This window comes from Sabethes cyaneus, chromosome 1 (genome assembly GCF_943734655.1).
Source record: "Sabethes cyaneus chromosome 1, idSabCyanKW18_F2, whole genome shotgun sequence".
Lineage (NCBI taxonomy): Eukaryota > Metazoa > Arthropoda > Insecta > Diptera > Culicidae > Sabethes > Sabethes cyaneus.
In genome coordinates, this window is record NC_071353.1 from 115799952 (window position 1) to 115822092 (window position 22141).

The window sequence follows — 22141 nt, forward strand, 5'->3', positions numbered from 1 at the left end:
CTGCTCCAACCGATCACAGTCCTCAATACAGACAGCAGCACTATGAAGCACGTTCTTAATGGCAATCAATACACCGCCACCACGTTTGCATCGGCTTGTTTGAGCATTTCTATCACAGCGGTAAATCACGTAATTATTAGAGAGCTCAGAATTTTTAATATCGTCATTTAGCCAGGTTTCTGTAAATGCAATTACGTCATAATCACATTGAGAAAGTGCTAACAAAAGATCATTCGTTTTTGTGCGAAGGCCGCGGACGTTTTGATAGCTGATCGCAATTGTACGGTACACATTACTGACAGGAACACTTGTATGTCTGGCTGTTAACGGAATGCTGCGATCTGGAAGGCTAGTGCTGTTTCGGGGAAGCATGGGTGATCGTTCTTCATTGGTCGAGGAATTTACAGTGCGGCGATGCGGTGATAATACTAGCTCATTGTGATTGCACTCCACCCGGCGTCGGTTGGAATCGAAAGAAAGTACGTGCGTTTGAATTGTGTTGGAAATCAAACGGCCGGAATTTAATTCCTTTCTGCCATGTCGAACTAGATAAAGCTAGGTCTTTTAACTCAATGTTGATACCAGCTTTGAACGAGACAAATGTGAGTTCTTCCAGTGTTTTCCCTTTTGGGACAAGTTTGACAACGTCCACAGTCTTGTCGGTGTTGAGATTGCTTTTTACAAGCTTTACGATCTGACTGGTCGTAGCCTGAGGATCAAATCCGGATAGATACAGCCAAAACAATTTTTCCTTTTTAGCTGCAGCCAGTGGGATAGAATCATCAACCTGCACATCTCTTGTTCCTTCGGTGGCATTATTACGTTGCGGTGTTTCGTCCGGAATTATCAGTCGTGGCCGTTTGCGTGAGTTTGTTATTTGTTGTGATAATGGAATTCGTGGTGTAGTAGACAAAGGCGTTCGCTGAAGAATTGTGTTTATTTTAGTAGTGTTAAGTGCGATTTCTTTGCGCAACTCGTCAAGCACCTTATTTTGATCGTCAGCCATCGCTTGCATTGCGTTATTTGTGGATGTTATGGCTTGGCGAAAACGAGCATTATCCATCATTTTTTTACAAGCGTTGCACATCCAGAACAGTTGCGAGCAACCAGCGACAGTATCACGAATTTCGGTGGTCAGACGAACGCATTGCAAGTGGAAAGATGATTTGCAAAAGCCATTACAAACTATTTCATCTGCTTTGGCTAGATCACCGGCACAAGCACAACAAACCGACTCCATTGCTCGCTCTACTTGTTCGCTATTCATTAGGAAACCAAAATAATTTGATGGCAATTTTCACTACGAAATCCTCACGAAAAATGTTATACTCCAAAATATTCCGATGAAGTGGTAGAAAATACGTTGGATACGATATGAACTGCACCAAGAAAATCCGAAAAAACGTAGAAAAACGAAGAATTAGCACGATTAAAAATCAATGACTAGTCAATTGTTTACCTTACTATACAAGTAATCTCAAATCTCGTTTTACGTCCACTACTGGGGGGACGTAAATCAAATCGGTCGTAAAAAAAGTGGACGTTAATTCAAATTTCGGACGTAAAACGAGAGGACGTTAATTCAAATTTTGGACGTAAAACGAGAGGACGTTAATTCAAGTTTTGGACGTAAAAAAAGTGGACGAATTGACATAATTGGTTCCAACATGGAATAACTCGTGATCCTGACCGTATAGAACGTTGGTGTCTTCGACAAAGTTGTTTAGCAGATCAAGGGCTTTTCGTCGGATTGTATGGATTATAGAATTGTCTCACTACGTGGCGCTAGTGTATATGTAGTACTCTTATGCAGGCCATATCTTGCGCTGCTGACTATCTAGAATGTTGCGGTCTTCGGGAAGTTTACTCAAATGACTGATACCTTCAAGATGGTATGGAAAATAATGCAGAATTCGCTCATTACGTGGCGCTAGCGTATATGTAGCATTCTTATACAAGCTGTATCTTGCGCTGCTGACTATTTAGAAAGTTGCGGTCTTCGGAAAGGTTACTCAAATGACTGCCACCTTCAAGATGGCTTGGAAAATAGCGCAGAATTGACTCACTACGTGGCGCTAGCGTATATGTAGCATTCTTATACAAGCTGTACCTTGCTCTGCTGACTATCTAGAAAGTTACGGTCTTCGGGAAGGTTACTTAAATAATTGCCGCCTTTAAAATGGTATGGAAAATAGCGCAGAATTGACTCACTACGTGGCGCTAGCGTATATATAGCATTCTTATACAAGCTTTATCTTGCGCTGCTGACTATTTAGAAAGTTGCAGTCTTCGGGAAGGTTACTCAAATGACTGCCGCCTTCAAGATGGTATGGAAAATAGCGCAGAATTGACTCACTACGTGGCGCTAGCGTACATGCAGCATTCTTATACAAGCTGTATCTTGCGCTGCTGACTATTTAGAAAGTTGCGATCTTCGGGAAGGTTACTCAAATGACTGCCACCTTCAAGATGGTATGGAAAATAGCGCAGAATTGACTCACTACGTGGCGCTAGCGTATATATATATAGCATTCTTATACAAGCTTTATCTTGCGCTGCTGACTATTTATAAAGTTGCGATCTTCGGGAAGGTTACTCAAATGACTGCCACCTTCAAGATGGCATGGAAAATAGCGCAGAATTGACTCACTACGTGGCGCTAGCGTATATGTAGCATTCTTATACAAGCTGTATCTTGCGCTGCTTACTATCTAGAAAGTTACGGTTTTCGGGAAATTTCGGAAAAATTTCTGTTTTATTTGTATGAGAGTCCTTATCCTCGTACCACAGGGGTGAGGGGTCTCAGAGCATCGTAAAATAAATTCAAGTCTCCAAAAACACCCACAAGCCAAATTTGGTTCCATTTGCTTGATAAGTTCTCGAGTTATGAGGAAACTTATATTTCATTTGTATGGGATCCCCCTTCTTAAAGAAGACAAAGGCCTAATTCACTATAGAAAAAATTCTTGCCTCCAAAACCCCTTACATGCCAAATTTGGTTCCTTTTGCTTGATTAATTCTAGAGTTATGAGTAAATTTGGATTTCATTTGTATGGGAGCTGTCCCCTCCAAAAGAGGAAAGGGGTCTCAATTTATCACAGAAAAAATTTTTGGCTTCTGAAACCTTTACATGCCAAATTTGGTTCCATTTGCTTGATTAGTTCTCGAGTTTTGAGGAAATTTGTGTTGCATTTGTGTAGGAGCCCTCCCTCTTACGCCCTCCTTAAAATTGCTCTTTCACCCATCTATAAAATTCCTGGTCATTTTATCTATCCAACGACACATAAATCGTTCAGTTTCGTTCAGTAGTTTAGTAGTTTTATTCGCATTTGAAATCTTTCATTCAAACGTTACACTTCTATTTTCGTTTTCACAAAGTGGTACCCAGTCCCAGTATAGTAAGCAAAGACGTAGTCCTACGTCAAACTATTTTAAATGTTTGAGCAGTCAATGAAAACCTTGAGCTTTAACTCCATATTTGGTACCAAAATAATAAAAATCAATTCAGTGGTTCAAAAGTGATAAATTATTAAAGAAGGAAAGCTTGGCAAAAGTTGGGATATTTTGGGACCACTCTTTCTCAAAACGGGGTTCCCTAAGTGCCAAATGGAAAAATACGGGTGTAAATTTTGTAGAATTTTTATGGACGGTTGACCAAGCGGGAAAGTGAGGGATAAAAAATAAACAATCATCCTAAGAAACTCCCCCGGCCCCAAAAATCCTTGCACGTTAATTCAAATTTCGGACATAAAATGAAATCACGTAAAATGAATGGACGGCTCGGTAACTTAAACTACCCTTCCGAAGAAAGGATCTTCTTGTACAACCAAGATCATGAGTTATGGCAAATACAAAAAAACATACACTAGTGCAGCCGGTTCCATACCACCTTGAATTTTCCATACCATCTTGAAGGCGGCAGTTATTTAAGTAACCTTCCCGAAGACCGTAACTTTCTAAATAGTCAGCAACGCCAGATAGAGCTTGTATAAGAATGTTACATATACGCTAGCGCCACGTAGTGAGTCAATTCTGCGCTATTTTCCATACCATCTTGAAGGCGACAGTTATTTGAGAAACCTTCCCGAAGACCGTAACTTTCTAAATAGTCAGCAACGCCAGATAGAGCTTGTATAAGAATGCTACATATACGCTAGCGCCACGTAGTGAGTCAATTCTGCATTATTTTCCATACCATCTTGAAGGCGGCAGTTATTTAAGTAACCTTCCCGAAGACTGCAACTTTCTAGATAGCCAGCAGCGCAAGATACAGCTTGTATAAGAATGCTACATATACGCTAGCGCCACGTAGTGAGTCAATTCTGCGCTATTTTCCATACCATCTTGAAGGCAGCAGTCATTTGAGTAACCTTCCCGCAGACCGTAACTTTCTAAATAGTCAGCAACGCCAGATACAGCTTGTATAAGAATGCTACATATACGCTAGCGCCACGTAGTGAGTCAATTCTGCGTTATTTTCCATACCATCTTGAAGGCGGCAGTCATTTAAGTAACTTTCCCGAAGACGTTAATTCAAATTTCGGACGTAAAACGAGAGGACGTTAAGTCAAGTTTTGGACGTAAAAAAAGTGGACGTTAATTCAAATTTTGGACGTAAAACGAGAGGACGTTAATTCAAAATTTGGACGTAAAAAAAGTGACGTAAAACGAAATCACGTAAAATGAACGGACGTAAAACAAGATTCTAGTGTATACAAGTCTGTTTTGTTTACAAACAGACCGTAGAATCCAAAAAAGTTTCAGCTGTTTAAACGGCAAGTTTGTTGTTTAAGTCGAGTTTAAACAGCATTGGGACTAAATTTAAAAGCCATTATGCCTGTAAAATGTTAAAATACACGCTACATTCCCTATAAACGGAAAAGAAAGTTTTCCAAAATGTAAACAAGGGCGCCACTATCTGTCAGTTGACGGTATGATGATTTGGTCTATAGACCAAATCAAGGTGACGTCATCTTGCAGATACTGGCGCCCTTGTTGACAAACAGACCGCAGAGCGCGGCAGTGTCCAAAAGAGTTTCAGCTGTTTAAACGGCAAGTTTGTTGTTTAAACAGCGTTAGGACTAAATTTAAAAAGCCATTATGCCTGTAAAATGTTAAAACACACGCTACATTCGCTGTAAACGAAAAGGTAAATTTTCTAAAATGTAAACAAGGGCGCCAGTATCTGTCAATTGACGGTATGATGGTTTGGTCTATTGTGTATGTGGATATTATGTGAAATAAATAAAACTGTCGTCCCTGCCTGTGAGGCAAGGCAATCATGAAGAGAATGTGTGGGGATATTTCACCTTGAAACTTTACATACATTCACTATTAGGCGTATAGATGATTGTTATATTATGTGTATTATGATTATTATATTATGTGTTATATCTTATATTATTATATTGTGATTATTATGTGTTACTATAAAATTGCTGGACATTTTATCTATCCAACGACAAATTAAGAGTTATATTTCGTTCACCTTTTAGCATTTGAAAACTTCTATTCAAATGTAATATGTACTTCTATTTTCGTTTTCACAAAGTGCTGCCCGGTAGAGTAAACAAGGACGTAGTCCCACGTCAAAAATCATGAGAAAGATAATTTTCAAATGTTAAATAAAATTTTTACACGAAAATTTCTTTCAATTGTCCATAAGATACGAAGAATCGAAGTGAAAAAAGCGTGAAGACTAATCTAGTCCGGTCTGTACTAATAGTAGGTATCATTGTTCCGTTATCGCCAACTTCTACAACAAACGATGCAATCACTTTGCCTGCTCCTTCCTAGGGCTAGTAGTTTCCCAAGTACACATCAAATTTAGCGGAAAACTATCACGAATTGTTCGGGTCTGCAAAGCCACCTAACAACCGGTGCTCTATCCCTCTCTGGCTCACTGTTGTCTCTGTTGCCTAGATTGCATACCCAATACAAAACTGTTTACAAAACTACGCGAACGGTTGACGACATCGCCGTGGAAGCGAGGCCAACCATGGATATCATCTAAGTGCATCACATGATTATGATATTTGGAAGGAAGGGGTAATTGCTAATTGCAAAACAAACTGCACTCGGGGGCTTAGTACTTATCGGTGCTTGCACCACGGAGCAATTGCCGAGGATCGGTAACTGGGAGGAGTCTACTGACAGCTTATGGCAAACGATGATCGTAGGTTTGGTTATTATGGGTTGCGGGTTGTACATTTAATGGTGCTATGCACTGTCTGCGTACTCTAGAGAGAGAGAAAAAAAGAAGAAGAGGTACAAGATGGGAGATGACAGTTGATGTGCATCATGAATGAGAAATTGAGACTGGTGATCATTATTAACCGTTGAATTAGTAAAGGTAATTTATTGTTTCGACCGTAGGAATACACCATAGTTTATGTGCTTATGTAAGTGTTTATATGTGATAGTACTGGCAGCATAGAAACAACTTCAAGTTGGTATATTGATCATAAAATCCTGATTTCGATTTTTTGGTAGAAGTAAAACTGACATCAACTCGACCGCCAGACTAATTAGAACAGGCAGTGCTTCCACAAGAAAGGCACCAACTATCTGAAAATCGATTTCCACCGGCCACTCAAACGGCATTCGCTGGCTGGACAGAGATCGGCGACGGTCGGCGTCCAGTCGGAAAGCGTCTAAATTAGATCGTTCACAAGACATTAAAACAAATCTCATCATCAATCCACTTTAATAAATGACCCTTCGCTTCGCTTCCCGAAATCCCGCAGGTTAACGCAATCCATTAGAAGTCGGAAAGGCAGAGAGCGAGAGGAGGCCGACTCGTGCGGCGGGGACGACGACGGCGACGGGTAGGAAAGCACTTTCCGTTTGATGGCTTTTCTGCGCGCCGAAAACTGGCTATTAATCAAAAAGGCTCATATTCGCCTTCATCCTACCTACTACTCTCTACTCGCTGTGTCGGTCTGTCTCTTATGCATGCACTGACCGGGGCTAGTTCCGATTGACCGAATCGGACCGACCGGACCAGAGATGCCGACTAACCGATCGACAGACGAAGGTTTTTTTTTTTTTATTTTAAAACAAAAGACTCGAAGGAACCCAGCCAAGACGAACAATAACCAAACTGTAATGAATGAATGAAGTCAGAGCTTCGCACTGATCGTGGACTGTTTCGATTTGTTGGATATCATTTGCTAGTAATGAATCAAAGGTCAGTCCGGTGTTACCTAATGTAGGCTAGGGTTTCACTTTGAAGTGAGCGCTCTATTTACGTTTCACGATGATGTGTTGTGGATTTGACAGATTATATAAAAAGTCGAGAAGCAACAGACTATCCAGAATTCATTTACTGAAAATCCGCATTTCATCCCGTTTATTGGCTTATGGAGTAGTCGATCGAATACGTCGATACGTCGAGATTGGAGTAGTCGATCGAATACGTAGAGCAGCCTGTACGCGATTCTAGAACTAATATATTTCACTAATATTTATTTTAGATAAATTAATTTCAACGTCATTGTACCGTAACTTATACAACTTTGTAATATAAATCCAGTAATTCTAAACCTATTCCTAAGAATCCAACGACTTCTAAACGATTTAAAAAGCATAAAGAGTATTTGAGCATCAGGCTGTAATACTTGAAAGAAAACTTTTAAACATCAATAGACACAGACCAATTTTTATGAGCCTTGAGGTTGCTTTACATTATTGGGGTAGTTGATCCAATAGTTGTGGTAGTACCAATAGTTGCGCTACTATTCATTATTAATGCATATTTTCGTCACCGTAGCATTTTAAATAAAGCATTTACGTTCATTATATAAAACAAGTTCATAGGAGTATTGGTAGTTAGAGTACACCATTTAAAATTAAAGCATTATTTGTTAAAATGCCGATTTTTTGACGAAGGACTACGTCTTACGGCAAGTTTTGAGATAGGGTGTCATTCCAAAAAATCGCAAAATGCGAGCGTCACGAAAAATGAAAGGTTTTGAGCGCTAATAGCTCAGCGGTTTTCCGATCGATTTTCAATATTCTTACACCAATCGATCGGAAAATCTAAGAATTAACCCAAATGAAGAAAAGTATGAATTCTTGATGTTGAACTATTGAAAAATTGAAAATAATGAACCTTTGTTTTACCAAAATTCTCGCTTCGTGATTGGTTGGAAGATTCTTTACGATGATCTAAACCTATTCCAATTTGATATCTGTGCTTGGGAAGTAAGCCAAAGCAAGTGACAAAGCTCCCTCATTTCAACAAGATTTTTTAACACCGCGGTTAAACCTAGACCATTTTGATGTCCTTGCTTGGGAAGTACGCCAGAAAGAGTGACACAGCCCCCTCGAGCCAACAGATTTCTTACGAACGCGATTAAACCTAGTCCAATCTGATGTCTGTGTTAGGGAAGTGTGCCAGAAAAAATGACACAAGTTCGTTGTCCTAACAGATCGCAAATTCTTTACTACGAGACGATTAAACCTCGGCGAATTTGATATCTGTGTTGGAAAAATGTGCTACAGCTGTAGTGTTCGATTATAATACGACTCTGTATGAATACGCATGCTTGCTGTTTAAATAGAAGTGTAGTGAAAAGATGTGCTGTTGATAAAATAGGATTGAGTTGGTAAAATCCCTTCAACGTGGGGAACCATGGGTAATAAAACCAATCTTTAATTTCAGTAACGTTCCAGGAAGGCAATAGTTTATGTTCTTGATTTTGTTAAGTTGTTTTCATATGCACAATACTTTGAGAATTGAACGTATGCAATGTTACTACTTTGATAAATGTTACTTATAACGCATGTAGCATGTATATATGTTGCATATAGCATGTATACATGAAGAATCGAATGATTACTAGCATGAATACATGCTACTATCACTACAAAGAGACTTATGTAGTCCTGCGTCACCTATATATGCGGTCATGTCTTGTACACAACCTCTCTGATTTTTAAATCTAACACAACTATAGGCGCAGTTGAAGCGCACAACCTAGCAACCTAGCAATGTATACGGAATAACACAATTAAAGGAACACCAAATTTAATTAAGGAAATATTAGCGCAACTATTGGTACAATATAATTGAATCGGCTTCTTCAGTTGTTTGACGGAAACTAGAACCGATATTTCTGTTCTATCCAACGTTGTTTATTTTAGTCTTTTTCAAGCACTGCTACAAAATCGTCATGTTAGATGTATACAAATGGGCTTCAAATGGTGAGTTGACAACCTGGAAGAAGCGTCAAACACAGCTCTGGTCCTCACAAGCTCCCGCCTCACGCCTCCACGAGTCATATGATACCAAATGCGGCGTAGCCTGGGCAATGTTGTCAATCTGACAATAGCGAAGTGAGGAGGTGCGACGCGAATACTGGCGCGGTAACCATAGCATGGCGGTAGAGGAAATGCTTCGTCAAACACGAGCGTCTGTTCACCAAGGAAGTGCGGCTCAAACAGCGTCTGTTCTCCATGTTAGGGGCGGCTGATTATTATACTCGTCCTTATGCCAGCAGGGACTCTAAACAGTGCTGTGCACGATGGTCCTCCGGCGAGACAGACGGTTAGGGGCAGCCCCAACAAGCCGCCCTGGAAAACAAAAAGTTACCAACAACGAAGAAGAAAACAGGGATCGGAACAATCGGCGTCTACCTACGCGACGAAATAAGGACTACGATTGGAAACTCGGGACATGGAATTGCAAATCGCTCGGCTTCCCGGGTTGCGATAGGATAATATATGATGAACTACATCCTCGAAACTTCGAAGTCGTAGCACTGCAGGAACTTTGCTGGACTGGACAGAAGGTATGGAAAAGCGGGCATCGAGCGGCTACTTTCTACCAGAGTTGTGGCACCACCAACGAGCTGGGAACCGGCTTTATAGTACTGGGAAAGATGCGCCAGCGTGTGATTGGTTGGCAACCGATCAACGCAAGGATGTGCAAGTTGAGGATTAAGGGCCGTTTCTTCAATTACAGTATCATCAATGTGCATTGACCTCACGAAGGGAGACCGATGACGAGAAGGAGGCGTTCTGCGCGCAGCTGGAGCAGGTGTATGATGGCTGTCCGCGACGGGACGTGAAAATCGTCATATATATAGACCGGTAATCGGGCCAAACAGCCTGCATGCCGCAACGAACGACAACGGTCAACGATGCGTAAATTTTGCAGCTTCCCGCGGTATAGTAGTCCGAAGTACCTTCTTCTCCCGCAAAGATATCCACAAGGCCACCTGGAGATCACCAGACCAACGAATAGAAAACCAAATTAACCATATCCTAATCGACGGTAAATTTATCTCTGATGTTATAAACGTTCGCACCTACCGCAGTGCGAATATAGATTCGGATCATTTCCTAGTTGCAGTCTGCATGCGCTCAAAACTCTCGACGGTGCATAACACGCGTCGGAGTCGTACGCCGCGACCCAACATCAAGCAGCTACGAGACACCGGAGTTGCCCAGGAATACGCGCGGCAGCTGGAAGCAGCGCTACCAACGGAAGAGCAACTTGGCGCAGCAACTCTTGAAAATGGTTCGAAAGGCATTAAGACCGCCATCGGTAGTACTGCTCTAGCGGCACTAGGTACAATGAATCCGAACCGAAAAACGATTGGTTCGACGGCGAATGCGAGCAATTAGTGCAGGAGAAGAATGCAGCACGTGCGAGAATGCTGCAACACCGTACGAGGGCGAATGTGGATCGATATAAACAAGCACGGAACAGGTAAAACTCGGTCTTCCGTAGGAAAAGGCGCCAACAGGAAGATCGAGATCGCGAGGCGATGGAAGAACTGTACCGTGCTAACGATAAGCGGAAGTTCTACGAGAAGTTAAACCGTTCGCGCAAAGGCTATGTGCCGCAGGCCGATATGTGTCGAGACTCAGACGGTAATCTTCTCACGAACGAACGTGAGGTGATCGAGAGGTGGAAGCAGTATTATGACGAGCACCTTAACAGCGATGTTGCTGAACATGGAGGTGACGATATGGCAATAGATCTTGGAGCACGTGCAGAAGACGACAGAATATCAGCCCCCGACCTCCAGGAGGTAGCAGAAGAGATCGGTCGGCTGAAGAACAATAAAGCGGCTGGGGCTGATCAGCTACCCGGCGAGCTGCTGAAATACGGTGGTGACGCACTGGCTAGAGCGCTGCACTGGGTCATTGTCAAGATTTGGGAGGATGAGCTACTACCGGAGGAGTGGACGGAAGGCATCGTGTGTCCGATCTACAAAAAGGGCGACAAGTTGGATTGTTGCAATTACCGCGCAATCACACTGTTGAACGCCGCTTACAAGGTACTCTCCCAACTTTTATGTTGTCGATTTTCACCATTTGCAAAGGAGTTCGTGGGGCAATATCAAGCGGGATTCATGGGTGCCCGTGCCACCACGGACCAGATTTTCGCACTTCGGCAAGTGTTGCAGAAATGTCGCGAATACAACGTGCCCATGCATCATTTATTCATCGACTTCAAATCGGCGTACGACACGATCGATCGAGATCAGCTATGGCAGATTATGCACTACTACGGATTTCCGGATAAACAAACGCGATTGGTCAAGGCGACGATGGATCGAGTAATGTGTGTTGTTCGAGTATCAGGGGCAGTCTCGAGTCCCTTTGGATCTCGAAGAGGGTTACGGCAAGGTGATGGACCTTCATGTTTGTTGTTCAACATCGCTTTGGAGGGTGTGATAAGAAGAGCGGGTATAGACACGAGTGGCACGATATTCACGAAGTCCGTCCAGCTTCTTGGTTTCGCTGACGACGTTGACGTCATTACACGTACCTTTGAGAGGATGGCAGAAACGTACATCGGACTGAAAGCTGAAGCTAAACAAGCTGCTGGAATAGAGTGGAGGAGGCGAATGAACCATGAATTGCATCAGCTGCTTAGGGAACCACCCATCGCTCACACCGCAAAAATCGGTCGCCTGCGATGGGCTGGGCATGTCGTGAGGATGTCGGACGACTGCCCGGTTAAAAAAGTTCTCAATAATGATCCGACTGGAACGAGACGGCAGGGCGCGCAGCGAGCAAGATGGATCGATCAAGTGGAAGGCAACGCAGACTTCGTGGCTGGCGAATTGCGGCCATGGACCGAGTGAAATGGAGACGACTTCTTCGTACAGCAGAGGAAACCACGGCCTGGAGCTGATTAAGAAGTAGAAGATGTATACAAGGATGGTTCGATCTTAATTTTTGAAAGAATTTAGATTCATTTGACAGTATCGTCTTTGGGCCCAAACAGAATGCTGCGTCAACGCATCCGTCAGCGTCAATTTGATAGTAAACCCATGGGAAAACTGTCAGAATAACGCTGACGGACGCGTTGACGCAGCATTCTGTTTGGCCCTTTAGCCTCAACCACGTCTTATGATAAGGCCTGTGCCAAGTAATTCTTCCTCCTATTTCGGTCCAAGGCAGTTGATCTCCAGTTCCGCGGGCACCCAGTGCTCGCCAGATCTCGCTCCACCTGATCTTACCACCTCGCTCGCTGTGCTTCTCTTCGTTTTGTTCCTTTCGGATTCGATGGGAATACTATTTTTGCAGGATAGTTGTCCAGCATTCTAACAACATGTCCTGCCCAACGTATCCGTCGAGCTTGAATCACTTTCTGAATACTGGGATAACCGCAAGTTCGTGATTCATTCTTCGCCTCCATACACCGTTCTTTTCCACACCGCCGAAGATGGTTCTTAGCACCCGCCGTTCGAAAACTGCGGGTGCACGCAAGTCCTCTTCGAGGAGTGTCGTGTAATGCGCCTTATAATCTCACGGCTGGTATTGTTGTCTTCTGATGCCAGTGATCCAAAGTATGCAAACTCGTCGGATACCTCGAACTTATTTCCGCCGATTACCACAGTACTGCCTAAGCGGCATATACTAGCCCGCCAGCCAGCATATACTTCATTTTAGACGTATTTATCTTCCACCCAATCTTCTCTACTTCGCGTTTTAGTTTGGCTTACTGATCTTCCACCTGAAATGTTCTGCCGACAGCATCCACGTCGTCAGCAAAGCAAATAAATTGACTGGATTTATTGAAACCCGATCCCCGCATTTCGATCGCCGCTCATCTTGTAACACCTCTAAGCGCAATGTTGAATAGCAGGCAGGAAAGACCTTCTCCTTTTCGAACCGGAGGGGACCTGCAGCGACCTACGAGACTCAAATGGGTCCGCCAATCTACCCGAGATTCAACCACCATGACAAATGATTCGAACCGATGTTATTTCCCTGATAGGTTACTAAGTAACAGAACAGAAAATGTTCAGAATTTTTAGCATGAAAATTCGGACACGAATCAAAACATGGAATATACTGACCCTTGCCCAGCAGGGTAAGCTGGGCATCTAAAGTTTGAAATCCTGGAACTGAGCGAGGTCCGGTGGACGCATACTGGCGAACACAAGACGTCGGAAAGTTTACTGCAATCTAGTGCAATGCGCCAGAAGATGCTGCCGATCTGCAGGAGAAAGAAAGTTTCTACAGCCAGCTGAATAGTGTGATTAAGAGAAACCCGCAGTGGGACATTTAAATTCACTTGAGCGAGTGGTTTACAGTCTCTTATTCAGCAACTCCTATTCATACCTTCTCGTGGCACCAGACGGGTTACGAGTAACCTTGGTGTAGATCGGGTAACCAATTCCGGTGGAAGCCAAGGTCGTATGCTTCTTTTCTGTCTTTCGAGCTTCGTTGCACCGCTGGCGAAACAGGGGATTGGTGTCGCAAGTTTTACAATGCGCCACCACGAAAAACTACTAAGCAATGAACGAGGAGCAAAGAAATTCGGAATAAACCCTTGCGACAAAAAAACGGAATATGGACTGAAACCTCGGAACGTGGAACTACCGATCACTCAATTTCTATGGGAGCACTCGAGTGCTTTTCGACGTATTGAAGAGCCGTATGTTAGACGTTTTAGCGTTGCAGGAGTTGTGCTGGAAAAGCTCTGTACATACACAGAGATGGACATTCCAACTACCAGAACTGCAGTAACACACATGAGTTGGGTACAGCTTTCATAGTGATGGGCGAAATGCGGGAACGTGTGATTGGGTGATGGGCAATCAATCCTCGAATGTGTAGGTTAAGAATTATGGTCCGGTTCTTCATCATAAGCATCATCAACGTGCACAACTCGACAGTGCCGACGACGACAAGAAGACATTCTACGCGCGGCTGGAGCGTGAATACGACCGCTGTCCAAAACATGATATCAAGATCGTCATCGGGGATTTCAATGTTCAGGTCGGTCAGGAGGAAGAACACAAACCGGTGATTGGAGGGTTAAGTGCACACCCGCTGACCAGTTTGGTTTGGAGGGTGGAGGATGAGGAGAACGCTGCGCGGCGCTGCCGGGATACGCAGTGAAACACGTTAGAGCGTTAAAAGACACAAGCAGAAGAAGATGCAGCGAAATCAAATCTTCCGGGAGAACAAGCGCTACCGGGAAAAGCAGGAGTATGCGGACTTGGAGCAGCTGCATCATTCTTAAGAAACGCGAAAGTTCTACCAGAAACTGAACGGATCCCGTAAAGGCTTTGAGCTGCGAGCCGAAATGTGTCGGGATAAGAATGGCAGTATTCTGACGGACGGTCGTGAGGAAGAAGCAGCACTTCGACGAACACCTGAATGGCGCCCAGGTGGAGAACCATGGCGGCGGGGAAAGCGATTTCGACGGTGCAACAAACGGGGATGAGATGCCAGCCCCAACGACAGGCGAAGTTAAGGAGGCCATCATGTAGCTAAAGAACAACAAGTCAGCTAAGAAAGAAGGCATCGGAGCAGAGCTTATTAAAATGGGACTCAGAAAAGCTGGCCGTTAGCATGCACCGGCTAATTCTTAGAATTTGGGATACGGAACAGCTACCGAGGGAGTGGAAATATGGGGTTATCTGCCCGACATATAAAAAAGGCGACAAGTTGACTGTGAGAACTATCGAGCGATCACTGTGTTCAATGGGGTCTACAAAGTGCTATCCCAAATCGTTTTTCTCCGTTTATCACCAATTTCGAACAATTGTCGAAGGATGGTCAACAATGAATCAAATATTTACACTGCCGTAGATCCTTCAAAAGAGCCGTGAATACAGAGTTCCCACGCACCATTTGTTGTTGATTCAAAGCTGCATATGATTCCATCTACCGGAAAGAGCTGTTCTACATAGAACTACAGGGTGTTCAATAAGTTCGAATACACTTGAAAAATCTGTTTAAAAAATGAAAATACAAAATATTCTTTTCTGAGCCAATTTTTATTGAAGCAGTGTTTATTGAGAACCTTTACGAGATATTTGATGGAAGCACCCTCCCCCCTTGCGCTTTATGACGAGCTTTAGACGATTCTCAAAAGAATCACACGCAGCACGCCCCTGGTCCATGGGCATCTCGTCCCAGATCTTGGAATTGAGCTTCTTGAGTTGGTCCATAGTGTTCACTTTATGTTCGCTCTGCTTGGCTAGCATGTACGACCATATATAAAAGTCCAGGGGATTAAGATCCGGGGAGCTGGGAGGCCACAAAGTCTTATCGAGAAAATCAGTCAAATTCTCCCGACACCACGCTTGGACGATATTCGCCGTGTGGGCCGGTGCGCCGTCCTGTTGCAAGACGTTGAAAGGTGATCTTTCCCGTAGAGGTCACGAAGCGCGGGAGTCACAACCTTCTCCAGAACCTCAGTCTTATAGTACGCGGCGTTGATTTTCACGTTTTTCTCGATTAACACCAGCGGAAGCTTCCCACGCTTGGATACGGCCCACCATACCATCACCGACGCGGCGCTCTGGAATCGCGGAATGTTAATGTGGGACGGGGGGATGCTGGCCAACGTCGGCGCCCACAGGCGATCATTTTGGACATTTTGTGGCTGTTGCAAGATAAAGAGTTTCCCATAAGAAAACACGAACTCCTGACCAGCGTGCCGCGAAAGTATCAGTTTTACTCTGTGCAGCCTCTTCTTCGTTGTAGCCTCCGTTAACCCGTGAATCTTGCGTTTCTTGTACGGCTTGCATCCCAGGTCCTTCGCCATGATGGTGTGGGCAGTCCCGATCGACACAAATAGGTCCACAGCGGTCTTCCGGATCGAGCGGTTCATTTTTCGACGAACCCGCTCCCTCATCACCATGATGGCTGCTGGCGTCCTCGCCAAACGCGGCCGCCCGGATCTAGCACGCTCCTTGGCCGAGCCCGTCTCCCGGTACCGACGGATGGTTGCTATAGATGCAATTCCGCTTCACCCCGTGGGATTTCAACTGCCGAAATATGTCGCCGAGTCGCTCACCTCTCACAAATAACTTTACTACGACGTACTGCAGTACTCCTTCATCGCGCGCGGTAAACAAATAACAACTGACATCAGGTCGACACCTTGCGCGTCGGTTAGACTATATATATATATATAAGGCTAAAGCTGACTTACTTACTTTAGTGGCACCGGTCCGTTATCGATCCTGCGCCGAACGAATTATGGTCCTCCAGTACCGTCGGTCCTGAGCTGCCGTTCTCCAATCCCCACGAACACCAGCTGAACGTGCATCGTCTTCGACAGCACACACCCACTGGGTGCGGGGTCTGACTCGGAGTCTACCTGGTTTTCTGCTGCAAATAGTTTTGGCTACTCTTTCATCGGGCATACTGGCCACGTGTCCAGCCCACCGCAGCCTGCCACATTGCACTACCTTCACTATATCAGCATATTTGTATACTTGGTACTGCTCGTGATTCATGCGTCTGCGCCACACTCCATTTTCCATTTTGCCACCAAGTATAGATCACAGAATTTTACGCTCAAAAACCCCAAGCACTCGCCGATCAGCTCCTTTAGCGTCCATGATTCGTGTCCGTAAAGGGCCACCGGGAGGATTAGTGTTCTGTAGAGCGCCAGTTTTGAGCGAATTTGCAAACTACGGGACTTCAGCTGGCTACGTAATCCGTAGAAAGCCCGATTCGCGGCTGCAACTCGTCGTACCACTTCGCGGCTTACATCGTTGTCACATGTTACGAGTGTACCAAGGTATATAAATTCCTCCACTACTTCACACCATTCCCCATCTAACTCCACCTCGGCACCAACACCACTTGAGCTCCCACGTTCGCTACCAGCAACCATGTACTTCGTTTTGGCGGTATTAATGGTAAGTCCCGTATCTCGCAGCTTCCCTTTTAAAGGGCCTGAAAGCCTTTTCCACTGCTCTACGGTTGATTCCGATGATATCGACGTCATCCGCAAAACCAAGAAGCATGTGTGATTTCGTAATGATAGTTCCATTCCTTTCCACGTTTGCCCTTCGTAATGCACCTTCCAAGGCCATGTTGAATAGCAGGTTAAAGAGTGCATCCCCTTGCTTCAGTCCATCCAACGTCACGAAGACAGCTGAGGTCTCATCCACTATTCTAACGCATGATTTGGATCCGTCCAGCGTCGCACGTATCAGCGTAACTAGTTTCGTCGAAAAACCATGTTCTAGCACAGTGATGGCCAAACTGCGTCCCGCGGGCCGCATGCGGCCCTTCAAGCTGTTTTTTGCGGCCCGCGGGCTGATTTGAGAGATGGAGGACTTATAGTTACCCATAAGTCCTCCGTCTCTCAAATCAGCCCGCGAGCCGTTTTGATGACACAGGGATCACTCAAATCAGCCATAATGCCTCGTGCATTTTGTAGTTTCGAAAGCTTTCCGGTTTAAATCTTGTGGTAATTTCCAGAAAATAGTTGTTATTGCCGCATATTTTGCATTTTGTTATGCGAAGGAATGGCGAGAGGAATTTGCGGCCCGCGACATTTATGGGGCGATCTCGTTTGGCCCCCACTGTTCTAGCATTATCTGCCACAGCTCATTTCGTTTAACTGAATAATACGCCGCTTTAAAGTCCACAAAAAGATGGTGTGTCTGCAAGTTATACTCCCGGAACTTGTCTAGCGACTGGCGCAGGGTGAACATCTGATCCGTCGTGGAGCGTCCCTCACGAAAACCAGCTTGGTACTCGCCGACAAAGGACTCCGCTAACGGTCTCAGTCTGCAGAACAGGATACGGGAAAGCACCTTGTAGGCAGAATTGAGCAATGTAATTCCTCGATAGTTTTTACACTCCATTCGATGTCCCTTTTTGAAAATTGGGCAAATGAAGCCATCCAACCACTCCTCCGGCATTTGTTCTTTCTCCCAGATGCTGAAGTTGACACCAATACCAATACACAGAATGCACATGATGCGCACTTACACAACGATGAAAAGTTGTATTCGAACTTATTGAACGCCCTGTACAAGGTGTTAAGAAACGAGTGCATATCAACACGCGTGGCACGATCTTCAATAAATCTAGTCAATTCGTTTGCTTTGCCGATGACATATTATTATTGGCAAAATATCTGAAGCGGTGGTTAAACAGTACACCGGCCTAAAACAAAATGCAGGTTGGCCGGTGAAAACAAGGTCGAGCGACACCGCTTGGACAGTACAATAATATAACGATCGACGGCGATGAGTTTGAGGTAGTCGATGAATTTGTCTACCTGGGCACTGTGGTAATAGCGGACACCAGCCGGGAGATTCGGAAGCATATTATCAACGGAATTAGTGCTTACTGTAAGCTTCACAAGCAATAGCGGTCAAGCAGACTAAGCCCCCGTACAAAGCGCACCCTGATACAAGAAGTCTATTAGACCGGTTGTTCTGTACGGGCATGACAATGCTCGAGGAGGACCTGCGAGTGCTCGGAATTTTTGAAAGACGAGTGCTAGGAGTGATCTTCGGCGGCGTACAGGTGAAAGGAGTATAGAGGTGTAGAATGAACCATGAACTCGCACAGCTCTAAGGCGAACCCAGTATTCAAAAGAGACTAAAGCTGGACGAATACAAAAATAACGGAAAACTACCTTGCAAAGATGGTGTTCGCTTCAAATTCGGTAGGAACAAGACGACCAGGGGTGCAGTGAGTAAGATTGTTAGACCAGGTGGAGCAAGATTTGGCTGAGAGTTCGCGGTGTCCAAGGAATTGGAGAGCGGTAGCTCACAACCTAGTAGATTGAAGAAATTTTGTTCATCAGTCTTTGTCTTAGGACGGCAAACCAACTAAATAAGTAAGTAAGTAAGTATGTAATAGCAAAAACAGTTCGAGAACGTAAGTGGAAGTGGATCGGCTATACCTTGAGGAAAGAAGCAGGGAAACACTCGACAGAAATATGCTAAAAGAGGCAGACCCAGAGGCGCACGGTGATGCAGACGGGTCCTGGCGACAGGTGAAAGCAATAGCGGGTAACCGTCGGCAGTGGAGATCTCTGATTTCATCCCTTTGTTCTGCCGGACCGGCGGACACGGATCCCTAAGTAAATAAGTAATTTGACGAATTGTATGCAGGTAAATGCCCAAATTTAACTAACTGTGTTATATGAATATCTGGAAGGAAATAAACTCGCTGCTGCTAAATGAATTCATACATAAAGCATTCAGTAGGTCTTTCCATGCGAAGTGTCAAGATCCCGTTAATTCGACCTTCACGGATTTGTACCAAATTTTGTCAACTTCCGAGGGCGAAAATATATTGGAATCCAATAATTGGATAGTTCAATTGGTAAGCAGGAATTCAATCTAAACTTTCTCGGCTGGTGCCGGAGTGTTTTCAAGTCCAAATCCATTCCTGGTTTTCAGTATAATTTCCTGTTCAATTTGAAATAAAATTTTAAGTTCAAATCAGTCCGCATTTAAGACTCAGTTTAAGTTCAATTTCCACTTCGATTTCAAATCCAATTCCAAAAACAATTTCAAGTCCAGTTTCAATAAAAATTGGGAAATACTTTTCTTGTTATTCAACAAATTTTGGCAAAGAAATTACATTTGCAGTATTTGATTTCCATCTTAGAAATTTCAAGATATTCCATTGTAGATACGTATTCTGCTACATTGATAAGTCTGCGAAGAAATCCAGAATTTTCATCTCGTTTAAATACTGTTTCCTATAGTTTTCGATCTCCGCAGGAAGTCAGTGGTACCCTAGAAAGAAAATTAAATGGCAAACATCCTGCAGTGGCAAGTTTTCAGCGACGGCGGACGGTAATTATTTATTTTCAAATTGATTTCCGCCAAAAGCATCGCATGCCAGTGCCATATTTCACGTTAATCGATTTAGCAGAAGGTCGAAGACTACAACGCCAGCAGCGCTCTGTTCTCTGCCGGATGGTTCGTCTACAAAAATGGCAATCGCTTTTCCGCGTACCAGAAGATAATAAAATTCACCAAACCGCCCTCCACTAATGAATTTGATAATGACGATAAATGAAAAGCCGGTTCATTTCGTCCCTCGGGGGAAAGGCAACATTTTCAAATCAAAATTGAATGAAATTTTTATTTCATTACCCCTCCTCTCACGCACTTCCTCTTCAGTTTCCTAGAATCTATCTCTATACACAGTGTCTGTCTTGGCCACCGCCACCAACTGTGACGAACAGGGATCGTAACGACATCAACACTCTGATTGAAATTTATCCCTCTTGATTCAGGCTCTTCAGAGTTAAGCAGGTCGATGGGAAAAACTTCCCCTACGCACGGTTCGGTTTGGTTCGGTTCGGTCGGGTGGCGGGGTGAAAAATCCGCTCCTGCTAATGATGTTATTTTTATTGCCCGGCAGCCGTTTACTCGTCACACTCGTCTATGAGCATCGTTATGTTCAGAGTTTTCCGGGTTTTTCGGAAAATGCTTAGGGGCCGCTTTTTCTGAGTTCGTTTGCCGGCAAACGATTACACGGTGCTGTTTTGGTAGGATAATGATGGCTTAGCACCAATATTGCAGTGCGGTTATTTGAGCAAGCTAATCCACATGCACAGTTTTATCCATCAAAAACTATTTTTGTGTGGCAAAAAGACTTTAGGAACAATAGTCAGGTAAATTGTCTTAAATTAGTTTAAAACCTTAACAGGAACAGCAACTGCTAATGGTTACAGATCATTTCAGTCTTCTCAGTAGTGACCACAGGAAAAGCACAGTACATTCGATGTGGTCTTTTGCACTCCCTAAACCACTACCCAAGTAAAGTAAGGGTGGCATTTTCCGGCAAACCGCTCGGCTCGGCTTGGCTCGGCTCGTTGATGGTTATTTATTTTGATGTAACAAATGAAAAGCAATAAATAAATCCCCCTCGGAAGCTGGGGGCGGTTTGTTTTGATCTCTCCACTTCTCTAATCGCCGCAGCTTGTCGAGTGGGATTTGCTTTCCGACAAGGCACGCATCGGAGTGTATATTTTTTATGGACTTTTCCAGTGACGGCAGCACGAATTGCTGCTGCTAAGGGTGGTTGAAAAAGGAAGTACACTTGATTTTATGCTGGTGCTCCGTTGAGTGCTACCGAGAGAATATGGTAGTCATAAAACGATTCATTACCTTCTAGTTAATAGCTAGCGGCTGTAGAAATGGGGCATTCAACTTATACTTACCAGTTGAGATTTACAAATTTAACAACGTACTGATGGGGGTCCAGAAAACAAATAGATATTTCAACAAACCACCAAAAATGATTTCATTTTAACATGTAATGAGAATAGCTGTCTAAGCGGGAAACGAGGTGGAACGCATTGAGAATCTGCAGTAAAAACATCCCACAGCACCCTGATTTCTGTCTTTGAAGGAGGATGCTAACGTTTTTATGATTTTCGTTTGTATGCTATGTATTTTTTGCGGTGGTGTGGCTATGCAAACATTTAATGTTTTCCAACAACATAAATAAGACAAGTAAAAAGCAGGTTCATTCCCCATCACATTGACATTTTCTGTGACAAACTATTTTTCATTTATTGCATATCACAACAAAATCTGAAGATATTCAACAAATTGTAGTAGTAGTTTTGACGTAGGACTGCGTCTCTCAAGAAGGTTGCTGGTACAAGGGGTAATTCCAAAAAATGAAAAAATGCGAGCGTCTCGAAAAAAAGAACGATTTTTAATGCTAATGTCTCTGCCAATTATGAATGGATTTTGCTGGTTTGAATATCGATAGATTCATAACAGATTAGTAGCAATTATGTGGCTTTTATTACAATTTTCATTTTCAATCACTAAACAGTGAAAATTAATAAAAAGTTTCAAGGTTAAATTTCTCCATATGTATTCTTCGTTATGTATCTTGCTTCCCAGACAGGGATGATAGTTGACCA

General features: G+C 43.8%; 1 protein-coding gene across 1 annotated transcript; it reads right to left on the minus strand.

Moving 5' to 3' along the window:
* Positions 1-433: 433 nt before the first annotated feature.
* Positions 434-1240, minus strand: LOC128746142 (uncharacterized). Its single transcript, XM_053843191.1, has one exon. The coding sequence runs from the start codon at positions 1238-1240 to the stop codon at positions 434-436; it is 807 nt and encodes a 268-aa protein (XP_053699166.1).
* Between the last annotated feature and the right edge of the window lie 20901 nt (positions 1241-22141).

Excerpts from the sequence above, each read along its gene's own strand:
- LOC128746142 (XM_053843191.1), bottom strand. The coding sequence starts at position 1,240 with ATGGAGTCGGTTTGTTGTGCTTGTGCCGGTGATCTAGCCAAAGCAGAT.